Source organism: Emericellopsis atlantica (assembly GCF_019669845.1).
Source record: "Emericellopsis atlantica unplaced genomic scaffold F5Z01scaffold_53, whole genome shotgun sequence".
In the NCBI taxonomy this organism is placed as follows: Eukaryota; Fungi; Ascomycota; class Sordariomycetes; order Hypocreales; family Bionectriaceae; genus Emericellopsis; species Emericellopsis atlantica.
In genome coordinates, this window is record NW_025764755.1 from 50,795 (window position 1) to 74,741 (window position 23,947).

A 23,947-nucleotide genomic window follows, 5' to 3' on the forward strand; every position below is an offset into this window, starting at 1 on the left:
GCCGTCTTGCGGAACGGATAGGGTGGAACGCCAAAATGGCGCTAAAACCAGCACAAATCTCTCATTGCACTGGGGGCTATGGATCCACGAATTGCTGACCCAATGATATCACTGGGTGCTCCCCCAGTCTTCGAAGTCCGCCCCTAGTGCCGCACAAGTGCCGCAAATCCCCGCTCTCCGTGTAAGGGCAACAGAATGGTGAGTGCATCTGTTGCCGCCAATATTGTGCCTCACTCTCACCATGCCTCTGCACTCCTCCCATTTCCACCACCTCTCAATCTCGCCAATTCTCCCGTCCTCCAGCAATTACCATTGACAGCCCCTTTGTTCACACCTTCAACAAAGATATCTCGTTCTTCCGGCAGGCAGAGACATGCGCGTCTACGCGGAGAAGCTTGTGACGTGCGTTGCTGTCGCTCTTCAAGTCGTCGGCTCAAGAGCTGCCCTACGTCGATTCAGCTTCAAGCTTCACAGCGCTTCCAACTCTCCAGGCAGGTAACTCCCTTGAACAGTTCCTGGGAAAGCACCCCGCTAACTGGTCTAGATGGATTCGAGCGTGAAGTGTACCTCATCAATGGCCAGCAACCGGGTCCCCTGATAGATGTTGATGAGGGAGACGACTTGGACATCTTCGTCCAGAACGACTTGGATGTAGAAACAACTATTCACTGGCACGGTTAGTAACCATCCTATTCAAGACTTTTCGAGAACAATAAAGGCTGATAAGACACTACCGACTAGGACTGTTGCAGCGAGGTACACCTGACATGGATGGAGTACCGGGTGTTACACAGGTTAGCTTCTGCATGCCCCTTCGTGGGGAGGAGTCCGTTTCCCCGCTGATAGATTCCGAGGACCCCATCGCGCCGGGCGGCAACTTTACCTATCGATTCTCCACTGCATCCGAATACGGCTTTTTCTGGTACCACTCCCACTTTCGAGCTTATTATAACGACGCTATTCGTGGCCCCCTCCTCATCCGACCCGCCGCCTCGCGTCAACGCCCGTTTGTCGACTTGGCTGGAAATAGCGACGATGTCGTAGCACTCCTGGCCGCCGAACGAGATGCGGCAAACATTCTCCTAAATGACTGGACGCACGAACTCTCGGACACTATATTCGCGCGATATAACAGGACGGGTGCATTCCCATCGTGTGTCGACAGCATTCTGGCCAACGGCCAAGGAAGGGTTCAGTGTCTCCCCGAAGCCATTCTTGAATCCGGGCCAGGGCTTGGAATAGAGTCAGAAATATCAACTTCGGCAACCGGACCATCGATATCCACGGCTACTATGCCAAATATGCCGAGTATGGACATGCTGGACCAAAGAGGTATGCATGACATGTCGATGGAGGCGCATGCGAGCTCTGAGACAACCCTGGCGTCTACCTCGATGTCAATAAGCCATCCTACTGCGTCGTCGATGATGCCAGACATGCCAGGGATGGACACTCTGAGTCCCCGTGGCTGTATGCTGCCTATGATGTTCAAGCCGGGGTTCGATATATCGTCACTGCCCCAAGAGACTTGCACTAACACCACCTCACCTTTGCTAACCATCGCTGCGGACCAATCACGTGGTTGGTTGGCTCTCAACCTCGTCAATTCTGGTGCCGTTAGCGCCCTAAGGGTATCTCTAGATGGGCACTCGATGTTTGTCTATGCTGCCGACGGTCTCTATACCAACATGCAGGAAGTCAATGTAGGTGTACAGACTGATTATGATGTGGCCTTACTAACTCGCCTAGGTGCTGCACATGGAACTCGGGCAGCGGTACTCCGTCATGGTCAAGCTCAATCGGGCGCCTGGGAAGTACTATCTCAGATTCGCAACTTTCCCAAGCGGTGACATGCAGCAAGTTCTGGAAGGGCAGGCGATTGTCTTATACAATGTGAGTTTTCCTAGTTCTTCAAAAGCTTTCCGCTGATACCCGAGCCTCTAGACTAGCAAGGCCTCTACAACGAACACTGCGGAGGATCTTGTCAGCGACTGGATGTATATCAACGGATCTGCCAAATCAGACGCCGCTCTGCTTGATGCTTCAGCGCTCTCTCCATTCGAAGACAATCTCTCGCCGCCGTCGGGTCCAGCCGACAAAACCTTGTCTTTCCTGGTTAATCAAACGGATATTGTGAGCTGGGTAATCGATCGCGCACCGTTTGAGGAGCCATCTATCCCTATCGTCTACGGCAATATCTCTTCAGGTTGGGATTCAACCACGACCATGCATTTACCGATCAACTCGACCATTGACATTATCATGGGTATATCAAACCAGTCTTTGGATAAGGTGCGGTAGTCCCCAAGCGTGGGACATGTCCGTCTTGGAGCTTTGCCTCAAATCAGTCCCCTGAATGGCTAGAACTAACGTGCCGAGCAGATGGGCCATCCAATACATCTTCATGGACATAAATTCTGGGTCCTAGGGTCCGGTGTGGGGACCTTCCCATATGCTACAATTGCGGATGCGCCATCGGATCTTATTAACCTTGAGAACCCTCCATACCGTGATACGACTGGCCTGCCTTCTCAGGGCTGGGTTGCGATTCGGTAAGTGTCCCCTGAGGATCCTAGCCGACCTTTGCCGCTCACAGACCACTTCCTAGGTATTTGACTGATAATCCTGGTGCTTGGATCTTTCATTGCCACCTGCAGTGGCACATTGTCGTGAGTTCCTTCATCTGGTTTAAACCAGCGTTCTTGATATTGACTCTTTTAGGTTGGTATGGCGGTAGTCCTTGTCGAGGGCGGAGATGAACTTCCAGCCTTGGTTGGCCAATACAACCCCGTCGTCGGCAGAAGCGGGGGTTCACGTTTGGTAGACCATCACCCTGGTGGCTCGGCTGCGCTTCTTATTGTCCTGGCTGGTGCCATCTCATTATGGTGTTGATCGAAGGAGCTTTTTTGCAAGAGCAGGTACAAGGGCCGGGTCGTCTGGTGTCTATGCACTGCTGCAGCTAGCTCTTGACTGAGTTGTACATGTAATTATCTTTCGAGCTCAAGTTCTTTCCGTGAAGATGAGAGGCACGGGTGACTTGCGTATGTTCGATTGAATACGAAAAGAGCCGCCCACTACTGCAATGTCTGATACGTGTCTGCTCTCCTGACGGTGGTTTGATTAGACCATCTTCCTAGTTTGTTTTCTCAACCCAACTCCATTCGTAAAGTAGATCATTCTGTCGTATTCTCCATTGAAGTCATGACTTGAACTTGCCTGCTCATTATGCTTCCCAGCTAAACCAACCCAACTCTTCTGTCTCAAAAGAGGTATCAGTATAATTCGGTCCGCCAGAGGAAACAGGTTCTAGTGACTCCGGGCCGTCACCTAAGTCTTGAGTAATAGTGCCACAGTCCCCTGCCTCTCGCACTTCCTCCAGAAATAATTGGGGCGTGGAGCCTAGGGTCGGCTGCGTAAGCCATGCAAAATCGGAGTCGTTGACGTTTTGAGCCTGAATGTTGCTGGTCGTTGTGTCGAACAAGTTGTTAGTCCAGTTGTTATCGGAAGAACCCCGACCCGTACTGAGTATTGAAGCTGCCGTATGTGGACTGCCGAACAGCCCGAAATCGGCATTTTTCGAATACTCGCAGACGTTGGAAGACATGTCGGGAAGCGGTAGCTGTGTGTCGAGATGTTGAAGTGCGAAGGGGATAGTGCTGTGGTTCGAGAGGGCTATGGGGATCTCCGACGTCACGTGGAGATGCTCTTGATGTGGCTCGCGACTGGAGCCGCCGAATCGGAGTTCCACTCCATTCATGTTGGGCAAGTTAAGTTCCGTTGAATAATCGGGTTGAGGATTCGTATCTAGTGTCGCATCTAGTGGTGTTTGTTCCTTCTTGTAAGCGCAGGTGCAGCGGCCACCGTAGTTACAATAGCAGCCTCCTGTGTTCAAGGACCAAAAGTTAAAAGCCAAATAATATTACTGTACCCAGGGAAAACTTGCCTGCTTCATTGTCTGTGAAACTTCCCTGTAGTGTGTTACTATTTGCTTGTTTTCCACAGCTGCACTTGACGTGAGCGGAGCGCGACCTCCGCAAAGTACGACAGTGTTGGCATTGCGAGACAGGCCGGCCTTTCTTGCTAACAAGTTTCAGAGGACGTTCTGTTTTTGGTTCGGTCAGTTAAACGATATGCACCGGATCCAAGCGCCTGATTGAGATGGAGCGGCATATACTGCCGGTACACTTACCGTGATGGTGGCAGGTCCTGACCCGGTGGCCACGGACACATGCTTCGCAAGCATAGTTCTGCCCGTCGATTATCATAAGACCCAGCTGAAGAAAAGAAGAAGAAAAAGGCCCGGGAAATACGGAAGGTAGTCGGACTTCTCGAGGTCTGCATGTCAAAGGTTGAAGCTATGATAAAACGGTGGAGGAGTCACTGGCGGTTGATGTAATCTCATCGATTCCTGCCCCGGTGAATCATTAACTTTCTTCCGATGCTAGCGTGCTGATTGATGTGGGGTTTTGATGTGCCCGATGGCGTCGCGTGTACCAATTCAATCGCAAAAATGTTACCTGAGCGGCATCATTGGACGCACAGCGAAAGCCTGACCAGGGACACATCGTTGTCCATGAACCCTGAGCCTCAATTTGGGCGACTGCAAAGCGGAGTTCTTTTTCGGTCAGCGATGTTGGAGAACAGAGAGAGTAACGTTCTTGATTGCAACGTCTTCAATAGAGACGTGTCATGCGATGTTCTAACTAGTACGGCAGGAAGTGGCGCATTAGTTTCAGCTGGCTCTGCGACAAGCACCCTGAGATAACATCTGTTCTAGATGGAGTCAAATGCATGTGATAAAGGAAAGACTGTAATGCCCATCAAGACTCTGTGTACTAATGATGCATGCCTTCGGTGACTTCTAATCCTGCTCGTGCGAAATTGTAGACTCTGACTGCCCCGGTTCTGAGATGAATCTCTTCTCTCGACGGTAAAATGTAAAAATTCTATTCCCATTGGTCATGACTATCAAAGGCATTTATCGACCATCGGCATGGCAAATTGAGCCAAGAGACGTATTGGATCAGCTGAAGCACAGGAACCATCAAGGTTCTTGAGCAGACAGGATTTAGAGCTCCAGTTTCCACACTAAGCCTGCAAACAAGGCTTATAAATGACACACTGTCTGCTTCGTCAATTTTCGTTCCTGTCATTGTAACTCTCAACGTTCTACTATCAGTCCTTCGAGACAAATGCAAGAGGATAATGGCTAACATGAGCAGCGATCTTCGTTCGAGGCAAGACGGCGGAGGAGAAGCCCCGTTCATCGTTACGATAGACTGCTCATTGGGCAACGAGTACGATGGGAGGTTCGCAATCCGCATCTCAGCCATCTTTGTTATCTTCATTGGCTCCATGTTTGGCTGCGTTGTGCCGCTGTTGCTTTTCCGTTCCTCGACTAGCAAGTCGTTCACCAGGCGTTGCTTCTTTGCTGCTAGATTCTTTGGCTCAGGTGTGATTGTCGCAACGGCTCTGATTCATCTCTTTGCACCTGCTGTCGCTGCTCTCTACTCGCCTTGCCTCAATCCCGAGTCCGCCATTACTCAATACGCCTGGCCGGAGGGCATCTGCCTCATGGCCATTTTTGCCATGCTCTTTGCGGAACTGCTGGCCAGCCACTACGCTGTCAAAGCAGATAAAAGAGCCGCGGTCCAGCAAGCTCACGGACCCGATAGTAATAAGCATGTGACAAGGACCGACTCAGGTAAGTATGGACACACCGATTATCAATCACATATTCTCACAATTTCCAGGCGGTATCATCAGATCTACTGACCATGAGACGGTTCCCGGCGACACGTTTGCCCTGCAGATGACATCGCTGTTCATCCTCGAATTTGGCATCATCTTCCACTCGATTCTCATTGGACTGACCCTAGCGGTTGCTGGCGAAGAGTTTATCGTCCTTTACATTGTTCTCACTTTCCACCAGACCTTTGAGGGTGTCGGTCTCGGTGCACGTCTCGCGCTCATCTCGTGGCCGAGAGGTAGAGCCTGGATGCCGTATGTCCTGAGCGCTGCCTACTCACTGTCGACCCCCATCGCCATAGGGGTTGGTCTGAGTGTGCGCCAGACATTTGAACCGGGAAGCCACCTCGCCCTGGTGGTTAGCGGCGTGTTTGACTCCATCTCAGCAGGCATTCTGCTGTACACAGGTCTGGTCCAGCTCATTGCCTACGACTTCTTCATGAACGGTTCTGCAATGATGCACGCGACGATTGGTCGCAAGCTGGGGGCTTTTGGATGGATGTGCCTCGGAGCTGGACTCATGTCGCTACTGGGCAACTGGGCTTGAGTCATCTTGGATAGCCATGGGACGAGACTGTGCGCCTGGACTTTTACAACCAGATGGGCGCGTCGAAGGCTAGACCACTCATCCACGCGTCATGAAAGACGAAATCCATCGCGTTCGTCCTGGGCTGATCAACGCGTTCCAGGACGCACTCAATTAGTATATAGGACTCACGAGTCACCAACATTCATCAAATGCAACTCAGCTGTCGATAACACTGCCAACGCTTAGTTACATACTAGTTCCACGACTTCAGCATGGCCTTGTGCTTGTTGATATTGTCTCTCACAAAATGCTCCATTCTTGCCCTCGTACTGCGCATCATCGGCACAAGAACAGGAAAGAGCCGATCGTTCTGCGTTGGCTTGACGTGTCTCAGCGCCATATGGGGGATCGGATCAGCAGTTGGAATACTGGTCAACTGTCGTGGCGATACAGCACTGACGCCCAAGAACCTCGAGCAATGTCCGAGCCAGGTATGTTTTCACGGTGTTTTGGCCAAAGGGCCATCATTGAAATCGTTAGACTCGGCTCCCTAACGAAGGAATAACGTTCCTAGAACTCTCGCTGGGCCGCCATTACAGCTATCGACATCGCCACCGAAGTTATGTCGTGGTTCCTCGTCGTTCTTCTGTCCTCGACGGTTGCCATGTCCTTCAAACGGAATTGCCAAGTCGTCCTGGCCTTCTCCTTCCGACTGCCGCTCATCATTCTCTCGGCCATCCACTATGTACATGTCACACGATACCCGCCCTCTGCCGAGCCTCAGTTTGCCGCTACGAACAGTATCCTTTCCCTTCAGGTCATGGTGCTCTGGTCCTTCATATCCGCCACGCTCCCCAATCTGAAGAACTTCATGAAGCCCTTCTCCATCGGCATGGGGCTACCCGTTACGTTCGATATTACTGGCTACGGGTCCGGCAACATGTACGCAATGCATTCGATGTCTCTTCTGCAGGCCTGCCATGCCGTGCTGAAGATGTTAGTGCTCGGGAGCCAGGCCTAAATGCGCCGCTTGTGTCAGAAACCACTCAAAATGCAGCTATCAATCCCTCTCATCCGCCGAGACAAATTCCCAAGCCCTCAGGCGCCGTCTGAAAGAATTGGAAGACGAAAGCAAAATCCTCAAAGAAATATATCAATACCTTAACACCGGTCCCCCAAGGCAGGCCTACGAGATCGTCCGACGGATCCGCATGGGCGTCGACATGGACTCCATTATCAGGCAGATCCGGGATGGCGATCTCCTGTTGCAAGTTTCTTTAGTCTCCGAGACGAGGTTGTGATTCGAATTTCTATACCGGACTGACATGCCGCCGGCTATTCAGAGATCTAGCAACGCGTACCTTGGGGGCGTCATGTATGAGGCTGTCTGTGCTGAGGACCTTCTACCGGCGGAAGGTGGGAATGAGCAGCAGCAGCAACGACGGCAGGATGAGTTCGATGCCTTGGCAAAGGGGTGTCCTCCGTAGCACTCGTCCTGAGACGCCGAGGGCTGGTTCTCCAACGCTGACTTCTCCAAGTCGGCCGCGCAGGCAAGGTATTGGAATGGAAACCGACACAGCTTACGGGAGTGAGGCTGCGTCGCCCCAGGGTGCGGTCAGAAGCAGAAGTCCACATGAAAGACGAAGTAACCCGCGCCGAACCTCTCAACGGCGCTCGAAGAACATCAGGGCGTACATGAACTCGGGTCCCGCTGCAAGCATTGATTCAGGCTCAGACGACGACGCCAACGTCAGCGTCAGGCGCCACGCCAAAATTCCCGACGATGAAGAATTCCACCCCCCGTTCTTGAGTGAGGATGGACATGGAGGTAGTGACGGAGTTGAGGAGTTGGACCCGCCTTTCCCCAAGCGCCGCAAGGCTTACCGACCTCCAGTTAGCCCTTCACGAAAACGCCGGCGGGGTATTTCTTCGCTCGGTCCATACGCCCTAGGAGCAACATACCCAGTCCGCCATCATCGCACGATTCTTCTCAGGACAGCCTTGGCAGAACCACCAGTGCCAAGTTCGGGGAGTAGCTCTTGCCGAATGCCACGCTGAAACGCGTTACGCTAGGTAACGGCCGGACGACTTTCCAGCTACAATTCGATTGGGACCCGCAGGTAGACGGCCAACAAGCACGCTGCCCCAGAAGCAACAGGTCTCGAGCTCCTATAGCAAGAAAGGGCAGCCGGCGTAGGCTAGACACAGCCCCAAGGGTCACTTTCACGCCAGAAGAAGACGAGCTTCTCCCTGAGTTAAAGGTTGGGGAGAAGGGTTTTACTTGGCCGGCTATCCATCGACTGTTCAGCGATACTTTCCCTGGGCGGCGGTCTTAAGTGTGCCTCCAAGTGCACTCCTCCCCGAAGTTGAAGCGACGCGGAGCCTGCTGAAGGGTTGGCCGGCGAGAGTAGCAAGTTTCGTTGCTGCGAACGGAGTCAGTAGATCTAGGCATGTGGGCGGTCTTCCTTTCATGAGACAAAAGATTGCAGTTTACATCAGTGTCGTATTTTACCTTAGATAAGACGGTCCAGCGCCTTGGAGAGGCAGACGCGCTCAGAGGAGCTAGAGTTCCGGTCCCTGCGTCTACGATGCGCACGAGGCTCCCGAATTCCAACTTTAGATCCGCATGGACTACATCACGAGACGAACTCTCAATGAGCTGTGGCCAACCATGCCAGTAGCAGAAGGGAGACATAGCCCGGCAGCTGGGGGTGATGGTACGAAAGACTCACCGACCCTGTCGAGCTCATTCATACACGGCGAAACCACGTCGTGGGCCGTCGGCGTTCTCCGCGGCATCGAAGAGGACCTATCGCGATGGTGCTGACTCCAAGCTCCATCAAATCATGCCAAACTCGTCATCATGAGCTTGACTGAGAGTGTGAAATAAGTTAATTGACTATCTGTTGCCTGGACCTCCAGGCTATTGACTTCTTTCATGTGCTACACATGGTAAGAACCTAGTTTTAACCCCAAAATTTCAAAAACGAAAGGAGATATTTTCCATGGTTGGCGGATGTTCTATCCCTGTTGGACATGCCGTCTTCACAAGGACCAGCTTCCTTGCTCCTCTTTTCTTTCAATGTATGCGCCGCCCACTCTTCCACATTCTCTAGAGCGCAACTGGGAGAGTCCCTGTACGGTATGAGGAAGGACAAGACCTCGGCCGGGCTGAACTCGTGGTCCGGTATTTTAGCAGCAAACTCGATCGAAAGTTGTTCAACCCTTAGTTGATCTTTGGCCTGGCTTTTTCCGGTCGAAACAACGTCGGCTGGCTCCTCAAACACGAGTCGGTATACCTGAGTGGCCAAATCCCTGTCGACAAGTTGGAACTCAACCTTCCTGTCGATACGCCCTGGTCGAATAAGGGCATCATCTAATTTCCTGATGTGGTTCGTTGTCATGATGAGGAGTCGACCCTCTTGGGAAGCAACACCGTCGAAAGCATTGAGGAGTCCCGATAGCGTCACCGACTCCTTATCCGCAGGTTTACTGGCATTCGCACTACCAGCTCCACGACAATGTGTCGCAGTGGCTGCGTCAATATCTTCTAGCAAGACGATACACTGTGGAGGGAGCTTGGTGAACAGATCGTGGAGCATTTGATCGTTGACAGTTGATACGCTGGCGGTGTAGATGTCCAGACCAAAGCGACCAGCCACGGACAAGCTCAAGCTGGTCTTTCCGGTCCCTGGAGGACCATAGAAGAGTATGCCTTTGCGATAAGGCACGGATCTCGTAGAGTACCATCGTCGAGTTCGTTTATCGAAGAATTCCCCAACGTCTTTGATGAGCGATTGCTTTTGCGTGTCTGCAAGGATGACGGTCGACAGTGGCCGGGCTTCTACCACCGCCACGCGCTCCCAGCAATCGCGACGGTTTCTAAAAACCGTCGTCTTGTTCCTGTTGAGGCGGAGGTATTCGTCTTTACATTCGTTCAAGAAGTCCTTCACTGTCTTGGGAGACCGGCCAAGACACGTAATGGAAAGTTCTTCCTCCTTGCGAAAGCCGACATCTGCCAGCGAGGTCCGATATGAAAGGAAGCTGTTCCTGTGACGGAAGATGAAGCTGCCATGCCAGGGCGAGAAGCTGAGCGCTTTCTTGGCCTTGCCTATAGGATCCTCCCGGCCATTTTGCTTCTTGACTCGAACAATAGAGGACCGAGCGGCGCCGTCAAGACCTCGAGAGGAGATCCACTCCAGAACCATGTTATACGTTTCGTCCGTGCTCTGCACGTACACGGTGGATGCTGGCTATTATTAGGAAGAGCATGTGTAGGTTGAAGTAGAACTACTGACTGAATGAGCCTTCCAAAAAGGCCTTCAACTTGTAGATATAAGGGCTTAACAAGCCAAGCAACCCAAAAAGGTACATCAAGTGAGCATAGCTGCCCAGATCTCCAGCTAGAATCTGTTGGATGGTACTTGAAGCGAGGGAAGCCCCGGGGAAGAAGATATCCAAAAGGGATAATTGTTGGAGTGGGGCTTCCTGGGTAGGAGGGTGGCTCGTGTTGCTGGATGGTGTCATCATGGAGCTTTCTGGTCGTAACGGAAGACAGTGCAAAGTGCGAGGTGCAAGGAGGAATAAGAGGGTAAACGGGGAGGGCTAAGACGCAGTGTTGGGGGGCTGAATTGGGGTTGAAGGTTGGAAGTGAGGGTGAGTGAAGAGCACATGGCATTCTTATACTTTTCAACACCTAACTTCGGATGCCACCGCATAGCGTGCCGCAGGAAGTAACGTTTATCATACCCCGTTGAACCCCACACTCCATCCGATGAGGTGATGGATGTGGCATTCAACCCGAACTGCTGCTGTGTATCATCCAGGTTCGATTGCTCCCACGCGGACGCTACGCAGCCCGCACCATGCAAGTTCCTGGCGGGCTCTACGCTAGTGATTGTTTATCATCCACACGGGATGATCGTCACTGGCCTACGTATCTCCAACTGGCCGAGACGAGCGGCGGCCAACACAACCTGGCGCCGGCCATGTCTTGCATTAGACCTGACGTTGAGTCTCTTCCGGCAGGGTGTTCCGGGCGCCTCTGAAACAATGCCTGTCTGTGGTATGCCTATCTGACCATAGCTACCAGTAGGAGTGATGACGCCCTTGGTGATCCGTTAGATCTCTTTCTGAGTGGAATTAGGGTTGTGCCTGCAATGTTCGCAAAGCAAATGTAATCTGGGAGGATCGCACCAGTGTCATGAGCGGCGGCCTGCAGCATGCGGAGGGCAATGCTTGCCGGCCTCGGGAAGAGGACGCTGTTGGGAGAGTTATTGCATTATGAAACTAATTATTAGATGTATTAAAAGAAATATGATCAACAAAACAACGCCGAATGGACAGCCAGAACCAAGCGCACCTATTTCGTCAAGGCCTGGGGGCCAGGAGCAGCACTCTTCGTGAACTCCTGGAAGATGCTTGCCAACGTGTTCACCGTGCCGGGCAAGTCGGCAACCGTAGTTTCCAAGGTATCAATTAGCTGCTGACCTATCGCTCAAGCCTCTGTTGTTTGAGACGTGCCGCCCCGCCGCTGTCGATGCATGCCAAAGCGCTAGCCTCGTCTCTTTGCACATTTCCTCATTCAGTAATGTTGGAGTTCATTTGCACATTTTCTTACTTGGGCTGTAGGACGAATCAAACGCGACTGGCGCTTGCAGCTGACATTGGTCAGGCGAGTGCGGGGACGCTGTGGTGTGGAGACGAGAGGATGACGTCCTCTCGCGCGACTGTGCAGCACCGCGGGACATCTTTTTACCGCAAGAGCGGCATGTGACATTTGCCCCTCTTCCTGATATCAAACGATGCATCGCAACATCGACATCGCCAACAGACCCATCCGATGGCTTCGGGCTCGTTACTGTCAGAGCAAGAGATACAGAATGCTCTTTCGACCACAGGTTATTTGAAGGTACACGATGCTGTTCTAGCGCAACGTGTCCAGCAGATGGACGATGACGGCGTTGCTTTCGCATCGCAGCGCGGTTTGCTCTTTTGCAAAGACAATGTCCTGGACCACCAAGTTAGTATTGGTTATCTATGTGCATATGAGTCATGATCTAAGCATTGGCAGCTCATTCGGACAGTCATCAAATCCTCGTTCAGCTGGTGTGCATTGGGGCTTTACAGGTCTATTGGGCCTGCTCGTCAAGTCTGCACCTTCGAGAGCGCTCCCGATTCTGAAATGGAAACCCTCATCATTATGCTTTGGGGCAGGCAGTCCAAGATCCACTTTTGGCCAGATTCTCACCATCACTGGTTGAAGCCTGTCGAGGCAGCAAATTCCCTGTTGGCTGTTGCTCGAACGCATTTGAAAGAACTCGGCCTCAGACCCGAAACCGAGACCCTCGATGATGGCGGCTTGTAAGTTACTTTGACAGCCATCAGTCTCTCGCCTAATTTCATTTACAGTACTATTCACGACTCCCGCGTCGCCTTCGAAGTTGAAAATGGTACAGCGATCACGTTTGCTGTTGGGACAAAGGAGGCAATGAAGGCATGGCATCCGATGGAGTTATCGGCACGGCTGAATCATACGGTCAATGAAATGGAAAGTACAAACTTTAAAATCAACGTCAAATACGCCTCGGACCACGAAGCAGATTCGGCAGGATAGCGTATGGACAGGAGGGAAAACCATTGTTAAAAGAACATATGCCCCGTATGGCCAGTTTGAGCCGCCTCATCTGCGGCCTGAGCGGTCAACATGCCGAAATATAACGTGCCCCGTGGTTCCGTATCTTCATGCACCATTGGGTCCAGATGTCGTGTTTGCTGTCCACAATCGTAGGTCGGTGTTATCGTATTATGACGAAACATTGGCGCAATCTTTCGAGAAGATGACAAGCTTGGTGATCCGGCCATTTGGAAAGAACTAAATGAAGGGTCGTCTCCTACATTGACAGACAGAGCGGGTCCCAACTGAGCGTTCGAGTAGTTGGACGACCCGGCCATGCTCAGTGAGTCGACGGGTGGACAATGGCCGTTGGCCACCATGTTCGCCAGATTTGGACCAAGCTGAGACTCGTACTGCTGTCCTATTTCATAGTTTGGAGTTATGGTGGCGCTATGAAACATTGGAGCGATCTTGCGCGCAGGCCAATAGTTAGGCATTTCAAGCACGCCAGAGGGCAATGACGAGGCTAAATCGCCTGAGAAATCCGCATCAGGCGTGTCGGTGTTACTTGAAAAAGAAGATGCCGGTATTTGATGCACCATGGGCGCATCAGTAGTCGCGTCTCCTGGTTCAATGGGATGCGCTGGGGAGGCCTCAACCGCACGACTAGTAGCTGAATCACGAGGCTTGCCGTCGAAGGAGACCAGCGAGGTATCTTCATTTGAGTTCGCCTTCCGTTTCTTTCCCAACCGCATCACTGAGCACAGATTCGCCATCTCGTGTGGTCGTTTTCGATCCTGGAGGGTCGGGAGGGAACGATCGTTCTGATACAGCTTATCGATGATATAATTTTGAAGTTGCGAGCGTCGCTCCGTCACGTAGTACTTCTTCGCAGCATTGTCTCCGCGATTGTCACATTTGTGTCCAAGATAACGAGAGGCTTGAGTGAACAGCTCACGGCAGTGAACACAAACCTCAAAGCATTGGACATCTGCTGTGGCTTAGTAGGTGCTCACATAAATGAGATGGGGTTGGTACGCTTCCCAAAGTGAGCAACCAAGCGTGTCATTCTCATGAACCGCTTGTCGCATCTTGTATCTGGACATGCAAACTCCCGAGTCTTCACTGGCGCAACGCAGTCGCCTTCGGCTTCCGATTCATTGTTATCGTTGAATGCGTCGTCGTCATTTTCGAGTATTTCGTTCTCGTAAGGTGTATCGTGGGAGCAGTATTCGCAGCCTAAATGATTGGACGGATTCCAAGGCATGCGGTGTCGACGTGGAGGCAGATGCAGTTGAGCTTCCTGTATCCTGGTCGAATGCCGGTTTATCTCGACCTTGAGCGAAGGAAAGTCAGCAAGGGCCGCCAACGGACGACAAAACGCGCACCTGATAACCCCAGATATGTTTCCGTAAGTCGTCAATTGAGCCAAATGTGCCGTAACAAGTTTGGCATTGTGTGGACATTTGCGACGTGGCCATTATACGGGATTTTGAATGAAGGAAGAGTACCATGGGTATGTTGGAGACGGTGAGGCGGTTCAATTGGCAGCCGGCGGGGAAGCTCGGTCGGCTCCAGTGATCACGTGTCGAGACCCCGCGAGGATCCATGCCCCAGCAATAAATAGCCTCATGACACTAGGGACACGCCAATTTTTACCAAGTCTTCCATTTTTTCCCTCAGACACCTCGCAAATCGTCTACGAGCACACTATTGGAAAGATGCCTACAACATGCTCCGAGTGCAATGGCACCGGGTACGTTGGCGGATATGTCTGCTCCAAATGTAATGGGAACAATTAGAGCTATCGCTCGGCTGAGCTGAGCACTCTCAAAATGTGCGACTTTTCTATCCGCCATTCGGGTATGGGATAAACAGGCTGACATATGAAACATTAGTACCTCGGGGAAAGTGGCAAGCGGGTTGGTGTTGGTACTCGCGGTGCGGATAGACAGACGCTCTTGAGAGAGAAGAGAGGAAACAGGGTGGGGCAATTCACAGCTGTTCAGCAACGTTGATGACGACCACGGCCGTATTCGAGATCGTTCCGAGAGACATGATGTCAGGCTCTTCTACCCAGAAACCATTTCGCAAAGAACCATGTTGCGGCCCGCGCCGGCTTCAGCAGGCTTGCATGAGGATGCAGAACCCCAGTTATCGTACATTTCCCTATTTGGAAGTTGCGGGGACCGAGGGGGGCGATGATAGGCCTCCTCGCTTAGCGCGAAAGGCCAGGTTCCTCTGAGGTGCAGATTTCACTCCAACTTCATGAAACTTACAGTTCCCGGCTGCGGGGAGGAGCTTGGACTGGCCGCTGCCGTATAGGTAGTCAAACATCTATATAGAGTCCATCCCTCGTCTCGAAAATGGGAGGGAATCTGACTAGGCATATCTCACCTTTGTGCAAACGCCAAACAGCCTTTCTTCAGCATTTTTCTGGACCCTTTGATCACCAAATTCCGCCTCTGATCATCCCAACATGCCCAGCAAGCCGGAACGCGATTCAGCTAGGTCACCAGGCCGAGTCGGGGAAGATTCATGGACTCCTTCGCGAACCGCTCGAGAAGTGGAGTCTGCCGATGACAGTGGGCGCAGCGCAAGCGAACTCTTGGGAGACTACAAGTACGACTGGAATGATCTCGATGTTGTGGAGGTACGAGCGCTTTCCCGCCCTTGGTGAGCCAAGCTGACCTTTTAGAAAATGATGGCGAATATGGAGGCTGCCGAGGATCAGCCACCGAGTACCAGAGCGAACGCGGTAGAACGTCAAAAGCGTTCGACCGGCCGCTCGCTCCCTTCTCACGCGGCTGGCAGCAGTGATAGATCCTGGACGCAATCTAGGTACGATAGGTCTACATCGATGAGCGATCTCCCAGGTGGCCCAGCCTCAACTTCGAACAACATAGCAGATGCGTCTCCACACCCTCCTACTGCAGATGACGGCACTCAGGCGAATATGTCAACTCCACTAAATGTTCAGAAAGACTCGCTCCAAGACTCTTTGGCCGGACAGCAGCAATTGAGGATAGCACCGGCCATGGACGGGTCTGAGGGGCGCGAAGGACGCTAGATACGAGTAGCTTTGGGTTCCCATACAGTCATTACCGTTTTAATTTGAGAATGTTTCGACTGCATCCATCTAATCCTTTCCTTGCCATCAGTACCACATTGTCCTTCTTGCGCTACTATGTCCCTTCACTTGGTCAATGCTTTTCTTGTCCGCAAGCTGAGACATCCCAGAGGCGCAGGTTGTACAAAATGGTACAGAGTGTGCCCAACCTTGTCGTCAACCTGACCTGCTGCATTATGTTAGGCGGAAAGCTCGATCGTAACGGAAATGGCGACAATGATTTTCCGGGATTGCGAGCGAGCGCCAAAGGAAACGAGGTGCTGAGACACGTGACATGTCTTAGCTGGATGATGTACTGGGTATACTATATACCGGTCTCGGATATCATAAGGCGGTATCGCTTACATTGCCCACGCCACAGCCCCGCTCCAAGTTGAGGTCGTCGATAACTGACGTGGTGCTGAACTTGCTGCAACGAGTGTGAAACTTTCGCCATCGAAACGTCAACTCTTTACTATAGCTCGCTAACAGCAGCATCATATGCTGCTAGAATGGGTGTATAGAGTTGGTCTGGGTCTCCTGCAGGGGTTCCAAAGCTCATTCTTTCATCTTCGTCCAAGGGGAAGAGGATCTTCCTAATCCTCAGACAGAGCGGCTTAACAGCATCTAACGCCTCTGGGAATTCGCCCATGATGCCTTCCAGCCTGTTCACGGTCATGTCACCTTCTTTAGCAGCTGCAATATACTTGAAGCTGCCGATTTCCCATCTTCGAAGAAGGCTCTCCTTCGGCGGCTTCTCTTCACCAGCAAATCCATTACTCCATGACTGGCGCGCACACATCCAGAGCAAAACGTAGAAGAACGACTCCAGGTCATGGCGGTAGGTGTGGTCGACCATGCGCAGCACCTCCACTGCCATGAACTGCATTGTGCCCGTCTGGTGCCGCGCTCCGCTCGGGCCGCTGTCTCTCACCTTCGCCAGGTCGAGGTCGATGAGCATGCCCTTGAAGCCACCCGCCATCTCGGGCTTCGTAATAATGATGTTATTTGATGAGATGTCGCGGTGGAGAATGTTGCCAGTGACGTACAGAGACTGGTGAGCCTTGATTGCATCTTGCATCGACTCCAACAGTTCCTTGATGGTTCTGAAGTCGCTAATAACACGGCCGGCTGGCGACACCACGAGGCAGGAATATATCCTATTTTCCCACAGGTCCTCGCCAGGCGTGTACAAGCTCGGCTTGGCTCTGCCGATAGACCGCTGGTTATTTAGTTCTCGGACCAGCCGCGACTTCTGACTGTTAGACCGCCGCCTCTTGGATCCGGACGCGTCGTCGGATGTGTGGTCGGACGATGACTTGCGCTTTTGGCCCAACGAGTTCGTGCTTGTGGTGGTTGATGGCGGTTCGTCAAAGTGGACGTCTTCGTTCCGGAACCGATGACGTTCCGGAAACTCCAAGCCATTGCGTACCTCTGCAATGGTAGTGATTTGACGATGTGCCACCACTTTGGCCACTCCCTTGACGCCCCGTTCTTCTGCTAGCTTGAGCTGTTCCACCTCCAGTTTCCGCTTATCCGATGCCCACGAGAACTTCGCGACGTGGCTATTTCGAGTCTCAAAGCACGTGGTCCCTCGACAAACGACTGCCTTCTGCCTGACTATCGGGCTCCTCAGCCTAACCTTCGATTCGTTGCCATTTAGGTCGTCCAATATGACACAGCGATGCCCGTCCTTTCGTTCGATGAATGTGTCCAGGCCCATCGCATCGTCGTCCATTGTGGCATACCCAACAAAAGCGCGCGCAAATTTATCCGGCTCGTCATGAATGTCAAATGGTCCAGAGCTGTATGGTCCAGATCGATCGAAGACCCAGAGCTCCATCGTGGACGCGCAGAGGGAGAACGCGTGGACAAATCGGCGCGTCGGCTGGTCGGCGAAGACGCCTCGCACATAGCGCGTAATCTGAAGAAGGTCCGCCTTGAATCTGCCCGTGTCGTATGACTTCTTTTGCTCTCCAACGACAAGGACATGCTTGTACCAAAAGGTGCCGTCCGTTTTCTTGGCTGGCGTCTGGAAGAAGACATCCATCTGGCCTTTCCGTTCCTGGAACTGGTGGGCGGTTTTAGTGGTATGAAGCTTGTACGAAGCATCGGCTAGGAAGCGCTCCTCTAGTGAACGGAACCAGTCCCAGACCGGCTTTTCGTCTGAAGGGGTCGGGAAATCTGTCCATCTCTTTCCGTCGTGTGCTGTCATCATCTCCCTCAGCATTGCTTTCTGCTCTTTGCGCCAGCGCTTAGGGTCAAAGAACTTGTCGCAGAATCCCTTCACATTGCGAAAGGTGCAGTCCTTTATCTCGAAGAAGAGTTCTCCCTCGACGACGTCGCGCGTTTCGCTATCGGCAAGTCGGCTCGAGCTGGTTTTAATTGGTGTTCCTTTGAATGTCGGGGCGATGCCGGACGGGGGAGGAGTGAGGGTGCTAAGAGAATCGATGACGGTGAAGACAGCTTCCCAGACGTCGATATCAGGGGAATCGTCAATGACATGGCGGACCAGAGGATGGAATTGCTGGGTCTTTACTTCGCCTCCTCGGACACATTGTAGGATAGATAGCAGCTTGACTGCGACGCTACCGCTTTCGTCCGGCGAAGGAAGGCTAAACGCAGCTGGCGAAGCAACTAAAGCCGAGAGAAGACTCGCAATATCTTCTTGTCGCGGGTCGCTGGTCTCGTTGAAGTCGCGCAACTTTTCTCGGAAAGAATCAAGAGCATCATTGAGTGGACGTTCCGAAATGATCTTGAGGTGCTTTGCTGTAAGGGGCATTTTGATGTCGTGTGAAGAGCATGGCTAATGTACAGTCTGTTGAGATAGCGAGGGAGAGGTAAACAGAAAACAAAGCAGACGCGACAGCACACGTGTTTGCAGGGTTGTGACAGCTGGCGCCCAAACGCCAGACGGCAAGAATAGCTAACCCATTTTTGGAAAGTGGGGCTACCATGACCATTGGTCGGAGCTGGTCGGCGGCTTCGAAGGTTCCATCTTGTTCTATACGAATGTAGTGGCTGTCTCCTGTTCCAGCCGCGGCGGGACCTCCCAAGGACACTTCTTGAGGAACCGCTCATATAGATGAGGCTGAAACACGAATGTGTTACTGTTTTCTTCTTCTTCTACCTCCAAGGACAGGCCTCGACACCCTTCAGGATAATCAGCCCTTCGGATCACGCGCTGTCGCAATACTCAATTACTGCATCGACCCAGCGCCACAGCCGCCCATCTGCCACAAATTGTGGATTCACCTTGGCTGCCAATGCCACCTTGCGCGCTATCGCTAGTCGCTTGGAGCCTACTGCGTTGAAGTACTCCTTCTCCCGCCGACGGGTTTCGCTTTCTGGCTCGTCGTCAGCTGCTAACTTGCTAGCGAGCGCGAGCGCTTCCAGGGTCGTAGCTTTTGTTGCCATCATAGCTGGCAGGCTGTTGATGTCATAATCGTCATCTTCGGGAGATACCCGTCGCCGGGCAAGCACACAGAGTGTCTCGAGGTGACCATAGTCTTGTAAAGCATCCAGATTCACCAAGCGCATGTAATGTGAGACCATCTGCGCGACTTTCCAACAGTCAGGTTCGACAATCAACCTGTCGGCATTGCTATCCTCGCTTTCGAAGCCAGATCGGAAGGCATTTGCCAAGGACAAATCCAACACCAAGTCTCTGGGATGTGGTAGGCCTGGAGTAGCGAGCAGCTGTGCTGGAGGAACAGTGGAGGAGAATGCCCAGTCGATGACACATGTAATGTTCAAGTCATCGTCGACAAATATGTTCTGGACACTAATATCATGGTGATGGAGGGGGAAGCCGAGGGTTGACTGGTTGTCAGGAAGTATCATACCGGGGATGATGGAGTCCCGCAGGAGTTCGGTCGCGATGCAATACTGCAGTCGATTCATGCTTGAGTCCACTATTCCTCCAAGGGTCACGAAGTCATTCCAGCGATCAGTAGCGGCGTAGTACTTGCTGAAGGTGGGGTATTCTTCCGGGACAGGAACAGGCGCACGGAGAACATGATGTCCCATTGGAAGCTGTGGGTAGCTGAGTGGGACCGGCAAGAGCATAAATTCAGGGCATCTCCGTGACCTCGTCCACGAAATTCTCAACCTGGAAACCTCTTCAGGCTTTTCTACAATCACCGTACTATACCATCTCAACTATGCCGGTAGTTGACCTTCTATCGGTCTGTTCTACCACATTGATCCATATATGCTATCAAGGGATCGTGAACGGAGATATGTCAAAGACACGAGCTACATGATATGAGCCCGTTCGGCGAGTGTTTTTATAAACACACAGATTATGTACCCAGAAGTGACGAATCTCAAGTCCTACAAGCCCTACAGTCGCCTCGGATAGCTCCCTATCCCTCCACAAGCCCTGGCTCACCAAACTTGGCACTGCCCCTCGCTATGGGCTTGATTTGCTTGAGATTTCCCCTTGCAAAATACACAGCATATCTTACGTGGGTTGACACTTCGCGAGTGCCGTTTGACCTCGATTTCACACCCAGTGCATTTCCAGATGTACTCAAAGTTGATCTTGTAGCCATGTCTGGTGGTCACGTTCACTCCGCGCGCGCCAAATACCAGAGAACATTTCCTCGCCCACTGTCTAAACTCCTTGCCATGTGGATTGGTGATAATTTTGGTGATCATGAAGGTTGCCAAGTGACAAAATTCATGCGCGAGCGTATTCATCAGCTTGTCCTCATCATCGACGACCTTTTCGGCTAGCTCAATAGTTGCATAGTGGTGGTGCTTGATTTCATCGCCGTCAACTCCATAATTGTGAAGGCGTATCTTCGAACGACGCCATGTGGCTCGGCCAGCCGTAGTTCTGAGGGTTTTGGACCAGGTGATCTTCACACCACCTGTCGAAAGGACGAGCTGACCAAGCTGACCTTGCGTGATAGATTGATCAAGTTCGCGCAAGAAACTGTAAGCCAACGCATGTTTTCTTGTATCAAACTCCCGCCTCTTGATACAATGGTGTCGATGCTCGTGCAACTGCTTCCCCGGGTCGGATGAGCCACCACACTCGCAATGTGAGTGCGCGATGGCAGACTGGTGTAGGCCCGAACTCTCAACAAAGGTGGATTCCAAGCCCATCTCGATTGTCACTCAGGCTGGCTTTTGTTTGGGAAGAGCTGGCCATGAGAGACAATGTTCGTCATAAGGTAGGCACCATGGTTCTTATATCCAGATTCCCAGGTTCCTCCAGCATCCTGCTTAGCAATTGCGCTCCACATATGCATCTCAATGAAAGCCCCGCCACAAGGCATTGATGAAAGAGCTGAAGACTGTCATTGAACCGGATGAGATGACTAGACGTCACGTGCCTCAAGACCCGCTAGGTTCTTCTCACGCAATATCACTTCGAATCACATGTAAGAGGAGCCTTGTGCCAGCGTCTCTCGCGTCTGCGCCTCATCATTCCTGATGCGTGCGGCCGCGATTGCTTCCTGTTGAAATATCGTTCGCTGAGTTCGAAGATACTGGTAGGGCTGGATTACTCTAGTTGACAATAGCAGACTTGACTCTTGTTTTTCCGTACGTAGGAGGTGGGAGCTCCGACCTAAAGTGATGATGCACTTGCATTGATAACCAGAAGCTGCCGGCTTCGCCCGATTAACTGTCGAAATCTGCGCTTTGGAGACCTTGTCGCTGCTCCAAGCTTTTCGTCGATTTCCAGGCGGCCACATATGACATAAAGGTAAAGAAGTCAGTTTATCAGTAACAGTAAGCGCCATGAATAACTCGGCACCTCCAAAGCAGCCTACAGAGTCGTGCGACAATCTCGCACTGTCCCCTTTCCAGCGGTCTCATAGACAAAGTATGCGATGTACTTCGTCAACATATACACCATAAAGCCCCAGTCCTCGCTTCAGTTTTGTGCTCTTGGGTTCTTTGGCTCAAGAACGTCTATCTCGTGTCTCTTTCGACGATGACACTAACAGGTAGACCACCGACAAGGATGAGGACCGTGTCTCGCCTGCTTTGGGGCCTAACCTTACTCCTGTGTTTTCTGATCGCGGGGTCCCTTCCCGCCATCGTCATCGCCTGGCTTTGGTCGTATGTTCGGTCCCACTGCATCCAACTAGTGTATCGTCTACTATTGTGAGCCAGACCGATAACGTCTTTGCCATACGCTAATTGAGAAGTCCCTTCCTGCTGAAATCGGGAGCAGGTAAAGGGCATTTGACCGTGCAAGAAAGCTTGATTGGCTGTTGTACCTATGTAATCTACCTATCAAGTGTCTACGTGATGCCATCCCTTTTCTGAATAACACGGCCACATACAAGTCAGAGCAAGCTATTTCTCCCTGCCCCACCGCCGCATCGTGTCGTTCAACGCTCTGACACGAGCAATCACCGCATGGGGATAGGTTGTCGCTCTACTAGAGGCCAGTCGATTCCTCATGCCATGCCGGACCCTCGTCTCCCCCACCACACACCGGACTTGTGGTGGTACTGCACAAGGTATCTGGTCAATCGATGGCGTGATGGGAGAGCCATACTGGGGATGATGGTCGGTAAAAGTACCGTCGTCATCGGGCCCAGCCGAACGCGTGTACAAAACGTCGTGGGGCTCTAACCAAGGGGTTCCTTTGGCTACGCATAGCCCACCTGCAAACGGTCCAGAAGTTCTAGGCACAAGTGGCATGCCAGGGGCAGACAACTGTGTTTGGTCATTGGCCGTGTCAGCGACACAAGCGGCGTAGTCTGGTGGAGACAGGCTTGTGCCAATTGCACGAAGTTCCCGCTCCAGTTCATGCATAGTGGACTGACTGAGGAGAAGAATTGCTGTCAGGCGATTGTCGACGTGCGCCAAGCGATGTGCATTGCGTTGATAGATGACAATAAATGAAGCAGTTGCCCGGAGGAAGCTAATCATCAGCTGCATGTCAATGGCGGGACATCTTGCTAGCTTTGGTGTCAATTGGTGTAATCAGCCTCAGTACTTGTTGATGGTTGAACGTCGCCCATGTTCAGTTTATACTTAACTATAGACATTATAATTCTGGCTGGAGTACAGTAGCACTAGGCAGGATTGCCGATGGGGCTGTGATGCGTGCATCACGTTCCACACCCACAGCCATTTTGGGAACGAACCAGACAGGAGGAGATCTTCAGGGCGTGCGCAGGGTACAAGGGCCGTCCACGACGTGGGAAATCGGCTCAGAGGATGCCATGCAGAAGCCAGATTCAACTCGACCGTATCATATTAGCGGCCTGTACTAGCCACCGTTGGACCATACGATCCAAGGATGTCCATCTTCTCCCAGCAAATCATTGTGTACCAAACTGGAGAAGGTGGGACAAGGCTCCCATTAAACAGAAACGGACACGACTAGTCATTTCGCGCCGAAAACATGACGGAATGTGAAATTAGTGGATGTAGGGTTACAGCCATGGGTTGGGGAACCCATCTCCAAACAGCATGAAGACTCGTTGCCAGAAGCTACGTTAGATCAGAGGTATGGAAAGGCGAAACTCGGGCGAACACTGGGCTACTGCTTACGGTTCAGGTTTGACTTCCACTACTCTGCGAGATCTTCTCTACCTTTGCTAAAGTACTGTGCTGCCTAGGTCAATCCTTCTTGGCCCTGTTTTAGAGCATGACGCGTGATCCTGACTTAATGGGAGAGGCCTCATTGCCCAGTCATTTCCAAGCAGCCACTTGGCTCCGAGAGCCGTCATGTCTATCTAGCCGCTCCACTGGGGCTCGCAGCCACGATCTGAGTGGGTATGATGCCTTGCCTGGGGCCTCCTGTCCGGGCCAGGCTACCCATGACTGATGACATTTCAATGTGGCAGCCACAATTGACCATCACAAGACTTGAGACGAGAGGGTGTGGCGGCTCCGCCATCATTGCGGGTACCTGCCTCGGGATTTCTTGTCGTGTGGCAGCCATCACACTGAGAGGGTGTGATGCTCC

The 23,947-nt window shown here is 52.2% G+C and overlaps 14 protein-coding genes across 14 annotated transcripts; 6 read left to right on the forward strand and 8 right to left on the reverse strand.

Moving 5' to 3' along the window:
* Positions 1–373: 373 nt before the first annotated feature.
* F5Z01DRAFT_684457 (multicopper oxidase-domain-containing protein) lies at positions 374–3,109 on the forward strand (the record flags this gene model as incomplete). Its single annotated transcript, XM_046265930.1, has 10 exons — positions 374–491; positions 545–676; positions 742–794; positions 855–1,703; positions 1,750–1,893; positions 1,945–2,292; positions 2,383–2,552; positions 2,609–2,669; positions 2,722–2,790; positions 3,068–3,109. The coding sequence occupies 10 exons, from the start codon at positions 374–376 to the stop codon at positions 3,107–3,109; spliced, it is 1,986 nt and encodes a 661-aa protein (XP_046113618.1).
* On the reverse strand, positions 2,881–4,070 carry F5Z01DRAFT_469178 (uncharacterized protein). The gene has a single exon (XM_046259990.1). It carries the CDS (start codon positions 3,755–3,757, stop codon positions 3,224–3,226), a length of 534 nt encoding a protein of 177 aa, XP_046113619.1. The 5' UTR covers positions 3,758–4,070; the 3' UTR covers positions 2,881–3,223.
* F5Z01DRAFT_668495 (copper fist DNA binding domain-containing protein) lies at positions 3,539–4,295 on the reverse strand. Its single transcript, XM_046264353.1, has 2 exons — positions 4,190–4,295; positions 3,539–4,102 (listed from the first exon to the last, which is right to left on the reverse strand). The coding sequence occupies exons 1-2, from the start codon at positions 4,263–4,265 to the stop codon at positions 3,903–3,905; spliced, it is 276 nt and encodes a 91-aa protein (XP_046113620.1). The 5' UTR covers positions 4,266–4,295; the 3' UTR covers positions 3,539–3,902.
* Positions 4,296–5,214: 919 nt separating this feature from the next.
* F5Z01DRAFT_684458 (Zinc/iron permease) lies at positions 5,215–6,295 on the forward strand (the record flags this gene model as incomplete). The annotated part of the gene is made up of 2 exons (XM_046265931.1): positions 5,215–5,704; positions 5,754–6,295. 2 exons carry the CDS (start codon positions 5,215–5,217, stop codon positions 6,293–6,295), a joined length of 1,032 nt encoding a protein of 343 aa, XP_046113621.1.
* Positions 6,296–6,549: 254 nt separating this feature from the next.
* Positions 6,550–7,390, forward strand: F5Z01DRAFT_678480 (uncharacterized protein; the record flags this gene model as incomplete). Its single annotated transcript, XM_046265448.1, has 3 exons — positions 6,550–6,768; positions 6,852–7,219; positions 7,279–7,390. The coding sequence occupies 3 exons, from the start codon at positions 6,550–6,552 to the stop codon at positions 7,388–7,390; spliced, it is 699 nt and encodes a 232-aa protein (XP_046113622.1).
* Positions 7,279–8,472, forward strand: F5Z01DRAFT_696978 (uncharacterized protein). The gene has a single exon (XM_046266299.1). It carries the CDS (start codon positions 7,655–7,657, stop codon positions 8,333–8,335), a length of 681 nt encoding a protein of 226 aa, XP_046113623.1. The 5' UTR covers positions 7,279–7,654; the 3' UTR covers positions 8,336–8,472.
* Positions 8,473–8,789: 317 nt separating this feature from the next.
* On the reverse strand, positions 8,790–10,916 carry F5Z01DRAFT_470170 (mitochondrial chaperone BCS1). Its single transcript, XM_046259991.1, has 2 exons — positions 10,576–10,916; positions 8,790–10,526 (listed from the first exon to the last, which is right to left on the reverse strand). The coding sequence occupies exons 1-2, from the start codon at positions 10,805–10,807 to the stop codon at positions 9,244–9,246; spliced, it is 1,515 nt and encodes a 504-aa protein (XP_046113624.1). The 5' UTR covers positions 10,808–10,916; the 3' UTR covers positions 8,790–9,243.
* A 1,308-nt stretch (positions 10,917–12,224) lies between these two features.
* Positions 12,225–12,893, forward strand: F5Z01DRAFT_631190 (uncharacterized protein; the record flags this gene model as incomplete). The annotated part of the gene is made up of 3 exons (XM_046261771.1): positions 12,225–12,299; positions 12,351–12,640; positions 12,689–12,893. The coding sequence occupies 3 exons, from the start codon at positions 12,225–12,227 to the stop codon at positions 12,891–12,893; spliced, it is 570 nt and encodes a 189-aa protein (XP_046113625.1).
* F5Z01DRAFT_469161 (uncharacterized protein) lies at positions 12,586–14,881 on the reverse strand. Its single transcript, XM_046259989.1, has 3 exons — positions 14,282–14,881; positions 13,932–14,229; positions 12,586–13,884 (listed from the first exon to the last, which is right to left on the reverse strand). The coding sequence occupies exons 1-3, from the start codon at positions 14,501–14,503 to the stop codon at positions 12,920–12,922; spliced, it is 1,485 nt and encodes a 494-aa protein (XP_046113626.1). The 5' UTR covers positions 14,504–14,881; the 3' UTR covers positions 12,586–12,919.
* A 491-nt stretch (positions 14,882–15,372) lies between these two features.
* Positions 15,373–15,963, forward strand: F5Z01DRAFT_640982 (uncharacterized protein; the record flags this gene model as incomplete). The annotated part of the gene is made up of 2 exons (XM_046262556.1): positions 15,373–15,546; positions 15,592–15,963. The coding sequence occupies 2 exons, from the start codon at positions 15,373–15,375 to the stop codon at positions 15,961–15,963; spliced, it is 546 nt and encodes a 181-aa protein (XP_046113627.1).
* A 514-nt stretch (positions 15,964–16,477) lies between these two features.
* Positions 16,478–18,784, reverse strand: F5Z01DRAFT_745995 (serine/threonine-protein kinase Sgk2; the record flags this gene model as incomplete). Its single annotated transcript, XM_046266943.1, has 3 exons — positions 16,478–18,535; positions 18,557–18,683; positions 18,708–18,784. 3 exons carry the CDS (start codon positions 18,782–18,784, stop codon positions 16,478–16,480), a joined length of 2,262 nt encoding a protein of 753 aa, XP_046113628.1.
* Positions 18,785–18,824: 40 nt separating this feature from the next.
* Positions 18,825–20,425, reverse strand: F5Z01DRAFT_668523 (uncharacterized protein). Its single transcript, XM_046264354.1, has one exon. It carries the CDS (start codon positions 20,068–20,070, stop codon positions 19,180–19,182), a length of 891 nt encoding a protein of 296 aa, XP_046113629.1. The 5' UTR covers positions 20,071–20,425; the 3' UTR covers positions 18,825–19,179.
* Positions 20,392–21,163, reverse strand: F5Z01DRAFT_754299 (SprT-like family-domain-containing protein; the record flags this gene model as incomplete). Its single annotated transcript, XM_046267105.1, has 1 exon — positions 20,392–21,163. Exon 1 carries the CDS (start codon positions 21,115–21,117, stop codon positions 20,392–20,394), a length of 726 nt encoding a protein of 241 aa, XP_046113630.1. The 5' UTR covers positions 21,118–21,163.
* A 1,057-nt stretch (positions 21,164–22,220) lies between these two features.
* On the reverse strand, positions 22,221–22,962 carry F5Z01DRAFT_668527 (uncharacterized protein). The gene has a single exon (XM_046264355.1). It carries the CDS (start codon positions 22,909–22,911, stop codon positions 22,321–22,323), a length of 591 nt encoding a protein of 196 aa, XP_046113631.1. The 5' UTR covers positions 22,912–22,962; the 3' UTR covers positions 22,221–22,320.
* Between the last annotated feature and the right edge of the window lie 985 nt (positions 22,963–23,947).

Bases quoted from the DNA above. Each gene is read 5' to 3' on its own strand.
- F5Z01DRAFT_469178 (XM_046259990.1), bottom strand. From the start codon at position 3,757: ATGAATGGAGTGGAACTCCGATTCGGCGGCTCCAGTCGCGAGCCACAT.
- F5Z01DRAFT_696978 (XM_046266299.1), top strand. From the start codon at position 7,655: ATGAGGCTGTCTGTGCTGAGGACCTTCTACCGGCGGAAGGTGGGAATG.
- F5Z01DRAFT_470170 (XM_046259991.1), bottom strand. From the start codon at position 10,807: ATGATGACACCATCCAGCAACACGAGCCACCCTCCTACCCAGGAAGCC. The intron at 10,527-10,575 runs GTCAGTAGTTCT...AATAATAGCCAG, and splicing joins CTTTTTGGAAGGCTCATTCA to CATCCACCGTGTACGTGCAG.
- F5Z01DRAFT_668527 (XM_046264355.1), bottom strand. From the start codon at position 22,911: ATGCAGCTGATGATTAGCTTCCTCCGGGCAACTGCTTCATTTATTGTC.
- F5Z01DRAFT_668523 (XM_046264354.1), bottom strand. From the start codon at position 20,070: ATGCTCTTGCCGGTCCCACTCAGCTACCCACAGCTTCCAATGGGACAT.
- F5Z01DRAFT_668495 (XM_046264353.1), bottom strand. From the start codon at position 4,265: ATGATAATCGACGGGCAGAACTATGCTTGCGAAGCATGTGTCCGTGGC. The intron at 4,103-4,189 runs GTAAGTGTACCG...AACCAAAAACAG, and splicing joins CAGGACCTGCCACCATCACG to AACGTCCTCTGAAACTTGTT.
- F5Z01DRAFT_469161 (XM_046259989.1), bottom strand. From the start codon at position 14,503: ATGGATCCTCGCGGGGTCTCGACACGTGATCACTGGAGCCGACCGAGC. The intron at 14,230-14,281 runs GTGCGCGTTTTG...CCTTCGCTCAAG, and splicing joins AACATATCTGGGGTTATCAG to GTCGAGATAAACCGGCATTC. The intron at 13,885-13,931 runs GTACCAACCCCA...AAGCCACAGCAG, and splicing joins GGTTGCTCACTTTGGGAAGC to ATGTCCAATGCTTTGAGGTT.